The 14,183-nt window shown below is 44.7% G+C and overlaps 3 protein-coding genes across 3 annotated transcripts; 2 read left to right on the top strand and 1 right to left on the bottom strand.

The window, feature by feature from the left end:
- Positions 1,465–3,548, bottom strand: LOC8082398 (pentatricopeptide repeat-containing protein At1g33350). The gene has a single exon (XM_002456443.2). It carries the CDS (start codon positions 3,466–3,468, stop codon positions 1,699–1,701), a length of 1,770 nt encoding a protein of 589 aa, XP_002456488.1. The 5' UTR covers positions 3,469–3,548; the 3' UTR covers positions 1,465–1,698.
- On the top strand, positions 5,955–11,661 carry LOC8082397 (protein MICRORCHIDIA 6). The gene is made up of 18 exons (XM_021457320.1): positions 5,955–6,103; positions 7,017–7,393; positions 7,488–7,562; positions 7,649–7,683; positions 7,798–7,879; positions 8,117–8,206; positions 8,292–8,367; positions 8,453–8,531; positions 8,612–8,746; positions 9,024–9,122; positions 9,413–9,514; positions 9,586–9,732; positions 9,847–9,939; positions 10,039–10,202; positions 10,323–10,791; positions 10,902–10,978; positions 11,084–11,126; positions 11,242–11,661. Exons 2-18 carry the CDS (start codon positions 7,048–7,050, stop codon positions 11,341–11,343), a joined length of 2,214 nt encoding a protein of 737 aa, XP_021312995.1. The 5' UTR covers positions 5,955–6,103; positions 7,017–7,047; the 3' UTR covers positions 11,344–11,661.
- On the top strand, positions 11,943–13,469 carry LOC8055249. Its single transcript, XM_002458593.2, has one exon. The coding sequence runs from the start codon at positions 12,229–12,231 to the stop codon at positions 13,210–13,212; it is 984 nt and encodes a 327-aa protein (XP_002458638.1). The 5' UTR covers positions 11,943–12,228; the 3' UTR covers positions 13,213–13,469.

Raw genomic sequence — 14,183 nt, 5'->3', positions numbered from 1 at the left:
CGTGCAGTCAAGCTACTGTGATTTATTATCCAAAGGGAATCAGCGACTGATAAGTCTAATTTTCGTATCAGTATGATTCATACTGTATGAACAGAGATCAGAGAGAACTGGCCAGCCACGTTGCCGTGGTCGCATTAGTTAATCATTAGAGAGCTGCGACTGCACCGCATTCTCTTGGGACAGGGGGTATAAGATTTTGGGGGGTAAACCATCAAACATGTCTGAGCAAGTTTCCTCATCAGTCCAGTAATCGAACGGGTTCAGGACAAGTTTCAGGTTGTCATAAATTTTCAGGTCATGTTCCGATGGAATCAAGTTTCCATCGAAGTAAAGTGACAGTTAACACAGATTTCAAACAATTCAAGCAACATTTTCGTTTCATAAAAATAATAATAATTCAAGCAACAGGAGGAAAATGCCTTTATCCAAACTCTTGAAGTAATAAATCCTATAAATTCCAATAATAATCCTGTGCCCAAACAACTCCATACAGGTTCTCAGGCTTCTTACAGGGCTACACCGAAAAGACTGCCCCCAAAGCACGAGGAAACCTCAAGAAATATTTATCTCTTCATATGTGTAGATATACTGATGATTGTTTTTTCTGCTGAGATGAGCGGAACTGCCCATGAACAAAAAAAGGCCCGAGAGGCCAATGCTGATTCTCGATCACAAAGAAAGAGAAAGACGTCCTCAACTTACATCTGCTACTGAGAACGCTTCTGATACATACAACGACTAAGGGCCTGTTTGGCAGGACTCCTATGCTTTTTACTTAAAAAACGGCTTCTCCAGAAAAACGTTTGGCAGTACTCCTCCGGAGGAGCCAGAGCCGGAACCGAAGAGGAGCCCTGCGAAGCAGGCCCTAAGTACAGAAAAGAGAATTCCAGGTTACCAATGTACTGTACAAAGCAATTTCCAGTACCAGTAAGCACATACGACGATCTTTTTTTTTTTTGAGGGTCAACGGGGGGGAGGCGATCCCCACCTGCAACCAATACCATAGTCCAATAAAAGGCAGTGGCAGAGATGGCACCAGGACAGAAGTATTACTGACGCTGGAGCTGGAAACTGTTAGCAACAAAACCATGTCAATATAATTTATTGACAATAGCTGAAGCTACGTGCCTGAGCATGGTCGTGCATAAAAAACAATAGTGGGAGCTGAATCCAAATTTTACTTACTTTCCTTTGAGTATTCTTTTGAAGAACATATCAGCAACATGAAATTTCAAGCTCAAATTTCATCTATCAACTTCAGTTTAATAAGAGTGAAACCCAGATCACAGAACTGCGACTGCAAAAAGTGCATTTGAACTTCAAAGTCATCCAGATGCCAAGGAATTCAATAATGAGCTGGGCTTGCTTAAATAAATTCGAGTGTTTATTCGTATGCACACCTAAATCCTTCTTCCAATATTTCTGTGTATCAATCATCCCACTGGGCCATAGAAGTACAATCCATCTCAATATAATTCCAAAATTCGAGTGGAAGTTTGTATTCATCTTGTTAATTTCCACTTTTGGGTTACAACAAACAACAAGCAGACCTGTCCTATGAATACCTCCACAATGAAACAAATCAAAGAGTCTTGTGTTCACTATTTCTGCCAAATATTTAGAAGTATGGAACCAAGTTAAGAATCAACTGACTGCAGCAGACAAACCCTTTTTTTTTTGGAACAAAAGCTTCACTACTTAGGATAGTTCATTACAATCGGACTGCAGGCATCGCTGCAGGAAGCTTGGGGGGGAGAACCAAACATGAGAATCTAGAGAAGAAGACGCAAAACGGGCACATGTGTGCGCTACAGAATTTGCCTCCCGTCTTACATGAATCAACTCGAAAGAAGTGAAGGCTGAAACTATCTCTTCTATCTCCTTCAGGATTGCTGCAATTTCGGACCGTTGCCTGGTCCTATTCTTCCACAGCGCCACCACTTCTCGAGCATCAGTCTCCCCGATGATGTGTTCCATGGTTCCTTGTGGAATCAGACGCAAACCATCTCGAATCGCCTCCGCTTCAGCTATCAATACCGAGCCCACAGGGCCCAGCCACCGGGCTGATGCCGCACAGAAGTTGCCGCTGCTATCACGGACCACGGCCCCGGCTGCTCCAGTACCGCGATCCTGCAGGAAGGCTCCATCAGAGTTGATCTTCAGCATACCTGGAGCCGGAGGACTCCATCGTGTTGACAGTGGCCTTGTGTTCTTCCACACATCACGCTTCTCCACCAGCCTCATAATCTTCAACACGTCATCCCACTGTCCACCCATAGCATAAAGGTCAGATATCAATGTATACAATCCAGCGTTTTCATCAGATATCTCCAGTGCCAATACTTTCTCCATCCCCTTGACGGCGATCTCAAAATTCTTGAACTTCTTGCATGCCACCAACAATGATGTCCATATGATGACATTTGGTTCCACTTTCATGGTTTTGATAACCTCATAAGCATCCTCCAACAACCCTGCCTTCGCATAGAGATCAACAATGCATCCATAATGATGTATATTTGGCTCAAGTCGATATCTGTCAACCATAAGCTTAAATAGCTCCCTCCCTTTCTCCACCATCCCAGCATTCACACATGCGCTGAGCACAGCTGTAAATGTCATCTCATTTGGTTGCACTCTTCTTTGACACATTTCCTCAAACAGACGAACAGCCTCGGTGTTGCGTAATTGTGAACTCATACCACAAATCATAATTGTCCAGTGTACAACATTCCTTTTAGTCATCCGAGCAAACACACGGGTAGCATAGTCAATGTTGTTGGTCTTGGTGTAGCAATCAATGAGTGCCGTTCCGAGGTGCATACTGGCAGGGATGGAGTGGCGTACAGCATAACCGTGAATGTCCCTGCAGAACAGCGGTAGAAAGCCAGCTGATGCGCAGGACGTGAGGAAGGTGGCGAGCATGGCACAATCCACAGCAATATCGGTGGTGAATGTCATCGTACGGAAGAATGCAAGCCCATCAGCGAGGTGACCATTGGAGAAATAGCAAGCGAGCATGGTGGACCAAGACACAACGTCTTTGTCGGGGATGCCATCGAAGAATGTGCGCGCAGAATCAAGGTCAGAGGAGCGGCACAGTGACGCAAGCATGACGTTGAGGACGTAGAGGTTGCAGGCGGTGGAGGGTATTTGATCGAACAGTTGGTGGGCAGCGGACGGGGAGAGGAGCGAGTAGGAGCGAAGGAGCGAGGAGGCGACGTGGGGGTAGGCGAGGAGGTTGGACCTGAGTAGGTGGCCGTGGAAATGGGTGAGGAGTGGGATAGAAGAAGCGGCGGAGAGCGGCTTCAGGGTGAACACGGCGGCGCGCCAGGCGAAGTAGGATGGTTCCGACGGGCGGAGCCGGAGGCGGAGGAGGGAATAGAGGCGGAGTGCCGAGTACGGGCAGGACGCGCCGCGGAGGGCGCTGAGGATGTCGCCGGCGGCGAGGTGGCGAGTAAGGGACATGGGTGAGACAGCAGTGGCGCGGCGCGGCGCCCGCGCCGGAGCCGCCGCGGCGTGTCCGGATTGGACGTCAGGGCAGGCGGGAATCGTGGCGGTTGCCAGTGGCTCGGCCCAGCGTTGGCATTGGGTCGGGACGGTAGGGCCGCATGTGGGCCGCCCAGTCGACAAGGCCACATTGCTGCAGAAGAGAGGCCCGTTTAGTCCTCTTCTTATATGGACAACGATTGTCAGTTCATCTCCCAGCGGAGTTTCAGTCGATCTCTACCGAATTTCGGTCTCCGAGTCAGATACGAAATACGTGTCCTTGCTGTACAAGATTTGTCAAATCTAGATGGGAATTTGAAGTATATATAGGGGTAATAAGCCATAAAAGCATAAAACAACCTGGACATGCCAAGGAGAGTGAAATATATATGGTATAGTTGACATCCATATCAAGGAAACTAACTGGACTGGCTTTCTTGGTAATTAAGTTTTCTTCATGTGGGATGGACTTGGACTCTGCTTGTCCCATCAAATTCTTGTAGATATTTTTTCTGCAGGCTTGATACTAATTCTAATTAGTATAGGACTCCCAACAGATCTATATTTAGTTCCTACCAAAAAAAGATCTAGAGGTGGTTTCCTAGCCTATAAATATGCAACTTGGGTTCCCTGGTGCCCTTCCTTTACATGTTAGCAGGTTCTAGGGTTTTGTTTTGTCATTGCCATCAAGGTGAAGTGCCAAAAGCAAATTGGCATTGAAGGAGTAATCATATCAAGAACCCTAGAAACCTTGGGGTTGTTTGATTGATCCATATCAAAAGTAAGATCTGCAGTTGGAAGGCAAGAAGAAAAAGATCTCTGGTCATACCAAGACCATTCAAAACCTTGGAGCCCTTTCTTTTATCTGATCTATCAATCTATACCAAACTACAGTTGGGAGGCAACTAGGAAAGATCAAGACTTGACTGCATTCCAGAGGTAAGATTATTATTATTTTTGGTAGAGTGTGTTTGCCTTTTTATCTCTCCTGTTCTTGAAAGACATGATTTGGCTGTGTTCCTTCTTCATTGCTTCTCTCTGTCTTCCATCCTCAAGTTGAGACATGATTTGGCTGTGTTCCTTCTTCATGTTTGATTCTCTCTGTCTTCCATCCTCAAGTTAATCTATATTTAGGACCCTTCCCCTTCTCTAGGATCTCTGTATTTTCAACTGTTCTTTATGCATGTTGCATGGACGGTTGCTTTCTTGTTTGTTCCTTGCCACGGTGAGGCCATCAGGGATTCAGGGTTGAGTGGCGCTCCGCGTTTGGAGGTCGAGCGGGCGGATGCTTGAATGATTTTTGTTTTAACCAATGCATTAACCATGCTAACTGAATGGATAAATATCTAAAATCTAATTCATTTGTCATTTTTTTGGTTCATCCATTTTATCACGTACCTAGACATATTATTATACTGTATGTATCTAGATCTATTGTAAAATAGATGTCTCAAAAATTCAAAACGATTTATAACTTGGAACCGTGGGAGTAATTAGTAAATTGTGATCAAATTATTCGTGAAGATGGTCTCTAATGTAAAATAATAATAATAATAATAATAATAATAATAATAATAATAATAATAATAATAATAATAATAATAATAATAATAATAATAATAATAATAATAATAATAATAATAATAATAATAATAATAATAATAATAATAATAATAATAATAATAAATCTCTAGGCTTTGGGTTTCTTTCCTTTCTCGTGCTGCAGTAGTACCCTGCCATTTTCCATCCTATCATGAGGTACTGTAGCACTGAATCTATGTGACATACGACTTAGCTTTTGCTATTGTTTCGGTTTTCAGTTTAGAATGGCTAAAAGATTGGAGCCTATGCATTGGGTGCTGATCGAGTTGCTGACGACGCTTAGCTGGACTCTAAATACTTGTTTAGATCCAAAAACTTTTTGAATTCGACATTGTAGTACTTTCATTTGTATTTGTAATTATTATTTAATTATGGACTAAATAGGCTTAAAAGATTTATCTTGCAAATTATAAACAAATTGTACAATTAGTTATTTTTAATCTATATTTAGTGCTCAATGCATATGCCGCAAGATTTGATGTGACGAAGATTCTTGAAAAGTTTTTGGTTTTTTGGTGCAACTAGGCTTTATTAAGCAGCTAGGAAATGAAGTTTGGGACTCTCTTACTTAAATGCTCAATGATGTAGCATTCACTCTCTCACACACACAGAGAGCCCACTTAAAAGTTTATAGATATATATGTCCTAGCTAATAAATAAATAATATTATTAAAATGTTAGCTTTATCTCTCTTTATTCCCTTTATTTAGGCTTTATTTAGATGTTGTAGGACACATGCAGTTAGATTGTAATTACATGATTTACAGGTAGACAATTTTTGACTTTTATCTTAGTGACCAACAGGGGGTAAAAAGGGAAATCTATATATTTATCCTAGTGCTCCTCCTTTAAGACTATTTCTCTCTTTTCCTCTTCCTTTTCCTCTTCTTCAACTCCAGCGAGAGATCGGATCGTACCATCACCACCTTCGATCGTGTTTAGCCCTCTTATCCAACTCCGACGATATCCGATACCATCTCTCCCTCTTCGGCGACTCCTCGCCTACGACAAGGTTAGTGTTTTAATTTAAGTTTTGGGTTAGGGTTAGGGTTAAGGTTAGAGATTAGGATTCACAATACCCGAGATTCAAGGAGAAGGGAAGAGAAGTTCCACCTAGTCGTGATGGCCATTGAGGGGGAGAGGTTTCAAGGCTAGGCGTGCCGCGAGCTAGCTGCAAGACTGCAATAGAACATCCATGGGGCACAAGCACAATCAGATGCGTGGTAGCGGAGCTATGTCTCACCAAGTGAATGGGTAAATTTGTTGTTAGCGGTGGTTACGAATTAAGCAGATTAAGGAAAATTTGGTGATGGAAGTGGAGCGATTGTAGGAAGAGGAGACGAACAAGAAGGATAAGTCATAGATCCCAATAGGTTGCCATGGTTATTCATGGGACAAAAAGAAGAATACTTCCCCTTTAGTCTATGGCTAGAAACTCGATTGTATTCTTTCTTATTTTCTTTTTCTCTTTCTTTTTTCTTAGCTTTATTCGCTTTGTATTGTTGCTTTGTTTTTTAATGAAATTTCTTTAGCGTGTTGTACCTCTCTTGTTTGCCAAAAAAGTCTAATATAAAGGGCTAAATAGTGTTGAGAAATAATGAATGGCTTATTTGGATTTTGATACTTTGTCCTTGCTGCAATTGACAAGCTCTAAATGGCTTATGTGAGTTGCTGATATTATTTTGATTTTATTTTTCTTCACCTTTTGTGAATTTTCTTTGTATGGAACACTTCTGCCAATACTATGCTAGCTTTCTAAATTTTCTCTGATTTTTTAAGAAATTAAGAATCCATTGTTGTTTTTCCCTAAATGTCATAGTTGTGATGTATCTCTTGGCATTCTCGATTTTACCATACCTATAGGTTTGCAACCGCACCACGTGTGAATGTCCTCACTAATTGCTTCTACTGTTTCTCTTGAACAGCAACTGTCTTGAGGAAGTGCCGACAGACCACATGGACGCGGAGAGAGACATCAAGCCCTTCGTCTCCCCTATCGTGGCCACCACCATCCAGCGGAGCCTCCACGGCCCCCGCGCTTATCAGCCAACAATATTGTCATTCGAGTGCGGTGGCACTCAAGTGTTACCGCAAATTCAGCCTCAAGCGGTATGTGTCCTGAACCAGGCCGCTTCGGAGCTATCGGGTGGTGTTAGCGACCGGTCCATTAGCGCCGACGAGGCACTCGAGGGTACCTCGGCTTGTCGGCCTTTCTGTGCTCCACCACCACGGTTGAGTAGGAAGTTCTGGGGCGCTGGCGATTATGGTGCAGCGGCGGGGAGGTCTGCCCCACAGCCTCTGGGTATGTCTAACGCTGAAGGTTTTCATGCGAATTCTATTAATTTTTTATAGTATACCTCCTACACTCAATGTTGATCACTTTGCCTTCCTTGTAGGTCTTCAGAATCGCATGTGCGTCCATCCTGAATTTCTCCACTCCAACGCGACTTCACATAAATGGCCGTTTGGAGGTACGCTTTTGTGTTGTTTTAGACTTTTTTCTACTATAATCTTAATTATTATTGCATTGTACCTTATTCTATTTGCTTTGTTACAGCTATAGCCGAGTTGTTGGACAATGCAGTGGATGAGGTAATTGAACACATTTATTATTTTTTTTTAAAAAATTAAACAGATTTACTGTTAAGCCATATACTTTGGTTATTCATAGTTAAATGTGTGACCGGATTATTTTTGGTCAAACAGATAGAAACCGGTGGTGCTACAACGATATTGTTGGATAAAGTCATCGACAAACGGAACGGATCACCAGCTTTACTAATTCAAGGTTCTGATTGTTATATTATAATTAATGTGATACCATTATTTTAAGTGATATTTGATTGGATTAATAATAAACTAAGATACAAACTTATAAACTTCACGGTTTATTATGGAGTTTGTAGGAACTAGAGAGTTTGCTCTTGCTTGCACTATAATGAAGCTTCTTTTAAAAAATTCACCAAATATGGTACATGTATGAATTTGAAACTGACGGAGTGCATAATTTCCGGTTACCATTCAGATGATGGTGGAGGCATGGATCCTGATTCTTTGAGGCGGTGCATGAGCTTTGGATTTTCAGAGAAACAATCAGGGTCTTCGATTGGACAATGTATTGCCAACGTTTTGTTTTATAATCTGCAAGTCATCCCCTGAAACCCATTGTCTAACATTTTGGCATTTATCACTTTGATTAGATGGAAATGGATTTAAGACTAGCACAATGCGGCTTGGGGCAGATGCTATTGTTTTCACTCGTTGCACTAAGAGCAGGTACCATATAACCTCACTTAAATTTCTTTCCTTTTGTGAACCACTTTTTCAATTGAAATAATGCCAAGTTATTACTTGTTTTCAGTGGGCCTACACAATCCATTGGTCTCCTCTCTTACACTTTCTTGGTGGAAACTGGACGTACAGATGTTGTAATTCCTATGGTATGCTATGTGATTTTTTTTATTTGTTTGGCATTGGCATCACTTCCCTTGTTTCTGATGATACATTTTTCTCTTCTTAGGTGGATTATAAATGCAATCTAATGAAAGGACAAACTCAACGACTAGAGCATCATGGTCCGGAGCAATTCTCCTCAAATTTGTCAGTGTTGTTGAAATGGTCCCCTTTTGCAACAGAAGAAGAGCTTATGCAGAATGTATGCTAGACCTTCCATCCGTTTGAAGTCTAGAGATACAATGTTTTGTTTACTCTAAGAAAACTCTAGGTTATAAAACTGACAAACTTAGACTTGAAGGTATAAGCTGGATAAATTACTTTCCATATAAATACATGACAACCATGTTTGAAAAACATTTAAAATAGTAAAATTCAACAGTTTGATGTAGCTACTACAACCTCATTTTAGTATTTGTTAGTAATATATAGGTTATTTAAAATGCTAATGGTTGTTCCACTCTATGGTTGATGAACAGTTCTGCGACATTGGTCCACATGGCACCAAGATTATAGTGTTCAATCTATGGTCCAATGGTGACGGTAATTTGGAGCTCGACTTTGACACGAATCCGGAGGTAAGCATCGAATATACCACTTCAATGATTTAACATGATTATTGTTTTTGTTGTTAAAGTAACATCCTTAACTCTGATGATTACGTCTATTGGAATACTATTGCCAACAATGTAAAACCGATCTTATAAATTTTGTTGTGTTTCGTTGTTTGTTTTTTTCAATAAATAGGAATTTATTTTCTTTGTAGTTGTTTATGCATGTTGTATACTGTCAGAGTGCGTCCTGACAGATTTTTGGTGTTCCCTGCTGGGTTTCTCATCAAAGTTCTTGCTGTTTGCTTGTATTTCAGGATATTATGATTAGTGGAGCGCCAAATCCAGAAGAAATTAGTAACTCTGTAAAAAGGGCTAATGAGAACCATTTGGCAAATCGACTACGCTATTCTCTTAGGGTGAGTATCATATAGTTTAACACTCCTGCACAATACCAGTGACTTGGTTGCTGACATATAGTATTCTGCAGGTCTATACTTCTGTGTTGTATCTGCAGCTACCAGATTACTTTAGGATCATACTTCGAGGGCAAGAAGTTAAGCGTCATCGCATTGCCGCTGACCTAATATATCTTGAATGCATCAGTTATAAACCCCAAATTTGCGGAATAAAAGAGGTTTTCCTTGCTTTATCGTTTCTTAGCCTCACCATTTAACTTGTTGGTTTACTCTTTACTGTATATTAAGAGTTCCGTACTCATGTTCTTGTTTCTCCTTTTTGATTGACTCAGGCTGAGGTTCTTACAACTATTGGATTCTTAAAAGGTGCCCCAACTATTAGCGTGCACGGATTTAATATCTATCACAAAAATCGCCTTATTTTGGTGAGCTCCGTGACCCCTTGCATTGATTCACTTTGCTTATAAGGATGCATACACACAAAACAAATTGACACGATTATCTTTGTCTAAAATGTACTGCAGCCATTTCATAGAGTTCTGAGTAGTGCGAGCAGCAAAGGTAGAAGCGTCTCTGGAGTATTGGAGGTAGACTTCATCAAGCCCACTCATGACAAACAGGACTTTGAGAAGTCACAGCTGTTTCAGAGGCTGATCAACCGCCTGAAGGAAATGACTAACGAGTACTGGTAAGTTCCAGGTTCTTGATACCTGTTCCTCCCAATTTCCAAAATCTATCTATTAGCACCAATTCTTATTTCGCCTCAAATATATATATATCACCATGTAAATGTCTCCATTTTTCTCAGGGATATTTACAGTGAAAAGATTGGATACGTGAAACCGCCACGCGTGAGTGCAGCTCCCACTCCTCCACTTCTTCTTCCTCCTCCTCCTCCAGTAATGCTGCCGATAGCAAATGGCGCCGCTGAACCATCAAAGAGGAGTGCACCTGCTCCTGCTCCTGCTCCGACGCAACCCTTGAGATCGCACGGCAGCTATGTGAATGCAGTTCCAATCGCCTTTGCGCCGCCTGGTTTCCACTCAGCACCTGTCAAAAGAGATGCTGTTGCACCAGGAGCGCCTACGGGCTACTCCTTGTCCTCGCCAAAAGCGCAGGTCATGCAAGTCATCAACCAGACAAGATCTCCATCAATGGCGTCTGGCACGGACTCGTTAGAGACAAGAAAAAGGAGGAACGACGATGCTACCATGACGGTTGCGTCTAAAAAGAAGGCTATGCAGGATTTGGTTGGCAGCAGCTCCGCTACTAATCAGGTTAGCACAGACAACCTTGCTGTTCGTCCATGTTAGTAGCTTGTTGGTGCACGTACTTAAGTACTTTTGCCGCCTTGATTGTTATGCATTGATTTCTCTGGACAAAACAGGTATCTCAGTATATGGGAGAGCGAGAGCTGAAGGAATTTAACTTTTTGAAGTTAGAGAACCAGATGCTCCGTGAAGAGTGAGCCTAACAATCTTTGCTTTGGTGTCATCCTATATACTAGTGATTTTGGCAAAGCTTCTGAATACCGATGTTTTATGTTGTAATTTTTTTTTCTGTATGTAGGTGCGCAGAATTTGAGATGACAGTGAAGGAACTACGGCTCAAGGTAAATTCTCTGCCCACCCTGTACAGTCGTGATGATCATTAGATCAGAGCACATATAAGAATGCATCTTCACTGGACTACGAGTCTGACGAGCCTGAACTCCTTGTGCCGAACAGGAACAGAATCTACGGCTCGAGCTTGAGAAGGCGCAGGAGCAATTCAAGAGCCTACTGAACGAATACGTTTCGTTGTCAGCTGTGCCAAAACAGAAACGATAGGCATCGTCGCTTCTGAAGCCACCGGCCACGGCGGCTTGTGCGCTCGTGCTAGCCAGAGAGCCGAAGGCTAGCAAGCAAGCAGTGATGCTTTTGGACGGCCGGCCGGTGTAGACATAGCGCGAAAGGCCTGTGTACCCAAAGCTCCCAGAAACTCTTTGGTTTCTTCTCCCGTGTCCAGAGTAACTAGACCCTGTCAGATTTTTTTTTAAAAAAAGAAGAGAAGTCTTCTTTTCTGTGTGACAAGAAGTTCTAGTAGTATATGGGAAATTGAGAAACTGAGATGTAAAATGGAAGGAAAAATGTACTGTACCATGTTAATTTTCTGTAGACATTGGTTACGGTATGTAGCCCAGGAAGGCACGGCACGCTCGTGGTTTCCTAATGCGGTTTCAGTCTTTCAGATTTCAGATACTTCGTGTCGAAGTCACCCGCGGGCCGCGGCCTCTTCAAGCCTCAAACTCCAGTCCACTTCTAACCGGGCCCACGGGTCTAACGCATAGCGACGCATCCACGTGAGGCACGCCGCCGACGCGCGCCCGGTCCCGATCTGTCTGTCTCTAGGCTAGATCACCGCTGCCCGCCCGCCCGCCGGCTGGCCGCACTCACTCGACACGCGGTTCGCCACGGCCATTCCACGGCGGATCCCCCACCCAACTTCTGCTGCGCGCAGCGCCGCGGCCCCCCTTTCCTAGCCCCGATTCCACCGGCCGAGCCTTCCTCCACCACCAGCCGCGGCATACCCGCGGACCCGCCTCGCGCTCGCGCGTGAACCCCCCCGAACTCCGCCAAATTCCCCCAAACCCGGGCCGCAAGTCCTCGCCAAATCGCCCCCAAATCAACCGGAGCCGAGGCCGACACAAAGCCGCGCAAGCGCAACCCGCGGCGATGGAGCTGGCGTCGACGGACCTCGCAGCGCTGGGCGCGGCGGACCTGGTGCGCGTCTCGGCGTCGATCCCGCGCGCGGCTCCGCGCACCTTCGCGCTGCTCACCGCCTGCCTCGTCTTCCCGCTCTCCTTCGCCGTGCTGGCGCACTCCCTCTTCACCCACCCCATCCTGCGCCGCATCCAGGGCGCCACCCACAACGAGCTCGCGCAGTGGCTCAGGCTCTTCGCCTACCAGTTCCTCTACCTCATCGTCCTCTTCACCTTCTCCCTCCTCTCCACCGCCGCCGCCGTCTTCACCGTCGCCTCGCTCTACGCCGCCAAGCCGGCCTCCATCTCCGCCTCGCTCACCGCGCTGCCCCCCATCCTGCCCCGCCTCCTCCGCACTTTCCTCTGGGTCTCCCTCCTCATGCTTGCCTACCACCTCGTCTTCGCGCTCACCGTCCTCCTGCTCCTCATCGTCTTCATCCCCAACGCGTCCGAGTCCGCCGCGCCGCCCTCCCTCTCCTTCGTCCTCTTCCTCATCGTCGTCGTCTTCGTCTTCCTCGGGATCCACGTCTACATCTCCGCGCTGTGGCACCTCGCCAGCGTCATCTCCGTGCTCGAGCCGCTCTGCGGGCTCGCCGCCATGGCCAAGAGCAAGCAGCTGCTCCAGGGCCGCACCGGCACTGCGGCCACGCTCGTCGTCTCCTACTTCGCGGTCTGCGGCGTCACCTCGTTGCTATTCCGTGCTGCTGTCGTTAAGGGGCGCGCCGAGGAGGGGAGCTTTGGCCTGGCCTTGCCCGGTCGCCTGCTTGTCGGCGCCGTGCTGGTGTGCGTTCTTGTCTGTGTCAATTTGCTGGGACTGCTCGTGCAGAGCGTCTTCTACTACGCCTGCAAGGCCTTCCACAACCAGCAGATTGACCGGACTGCATTGTATGAGCACCTTGGAGGGTATCTTGGGGAGTACGTGCCACTCAAGAGCAATATCCAGATGGAGAACCTTTGAGATTGGAGCATAGGGCAAGGGTAAGCTGCTCACCTCATTGCTTCATACTAGCTGTTTCCTGTGGATCTTTCTCAAAACATGAGTATGGTTTACAAGGAGCTATCTGGTCTTGTTATTTCTAGTACCCTGTAGTAGTTTATAATCTGTATAAGTTAAAATGCGCAGTATGGAACCAATCTATATGGAATGGAACAGAGATGCATGAACAAGGTTGCCTTTAGTCTCACAAACTGTGTTCTTGTTTATCGTTGCTTTCCTATGAGTCATGCTATTGTTCGTGACTGTGATTCATGATTTAGAGATTGAGGGTTAACATGCACTGACGCACAACTGGTTTGCTCTCTGCTAATGTGAGACTTGATTCTGCTCTGTGGGATGTCCATCCCTTCCGTGATCCATACCGTTTGGTAAAAAATTGCGTTATAGATGCCCATTGTTACTCTAGACAATTTCTGTACATCAAAATCACGAGTTTCCCATTAGGCTTCCTATATATACCTCATGTGTTTGGAATGTTTTGAACATGCTAGCAGAATCCATATTAGTTCATTCTATTGGGAAAATGATTGTACTATCGACTCTTGATCTGTTGATTGCTTGGTTGAACTACAACATCCTGGTATAATGATCCTTTCTTGGGCAAAATTTACTTATCTGTGATTTCCAACCCATGACCATGGCAAGTGTCGCCATGATCTGCAGTATCAGAGCCGCCACCACATCGGGCAAGCCGCATGATGTTTGTTCCTCTTTCCCTTCACAAAACAGTGTGGCATGGGGCTGCACAGGCTTGGCACATGCCGGTGGCGACTGTGCTGGAGTCGAAGAGGGGCGAGAGGGAGAAGGGCGAGGAGAGTGATAGTTGGGATTGGTTGGGGAGATGCAAATTTGAGGGGGGATAAGGGACATATTGGTGGGAAAAGATTGAGGGAGAGCTATTGAGCATCGATGTAGCTAAGAAAAAGACTTCT

This window comes from Sorghum bicolor, chromosome 3, assembly GCF_000003195.3.
Source record: "Sorghum bicolor cultivar BTx623 chromosome 3, Sorghum_bicolor_NCBIv3, whole genome shotgun sequence".
In the NCBI taxonomy this organism is placed as follows: Eukaryota; Viridiplantae; Streptophyta; class Magnoliopsida; order Poales; family Poaceae; genus Sorghum; species Sorghum bicolor.
Note: the sequence above shows the minus strand (reverse complement) of the source record. Positions and strands in the feature narration are given on the sequence as shown.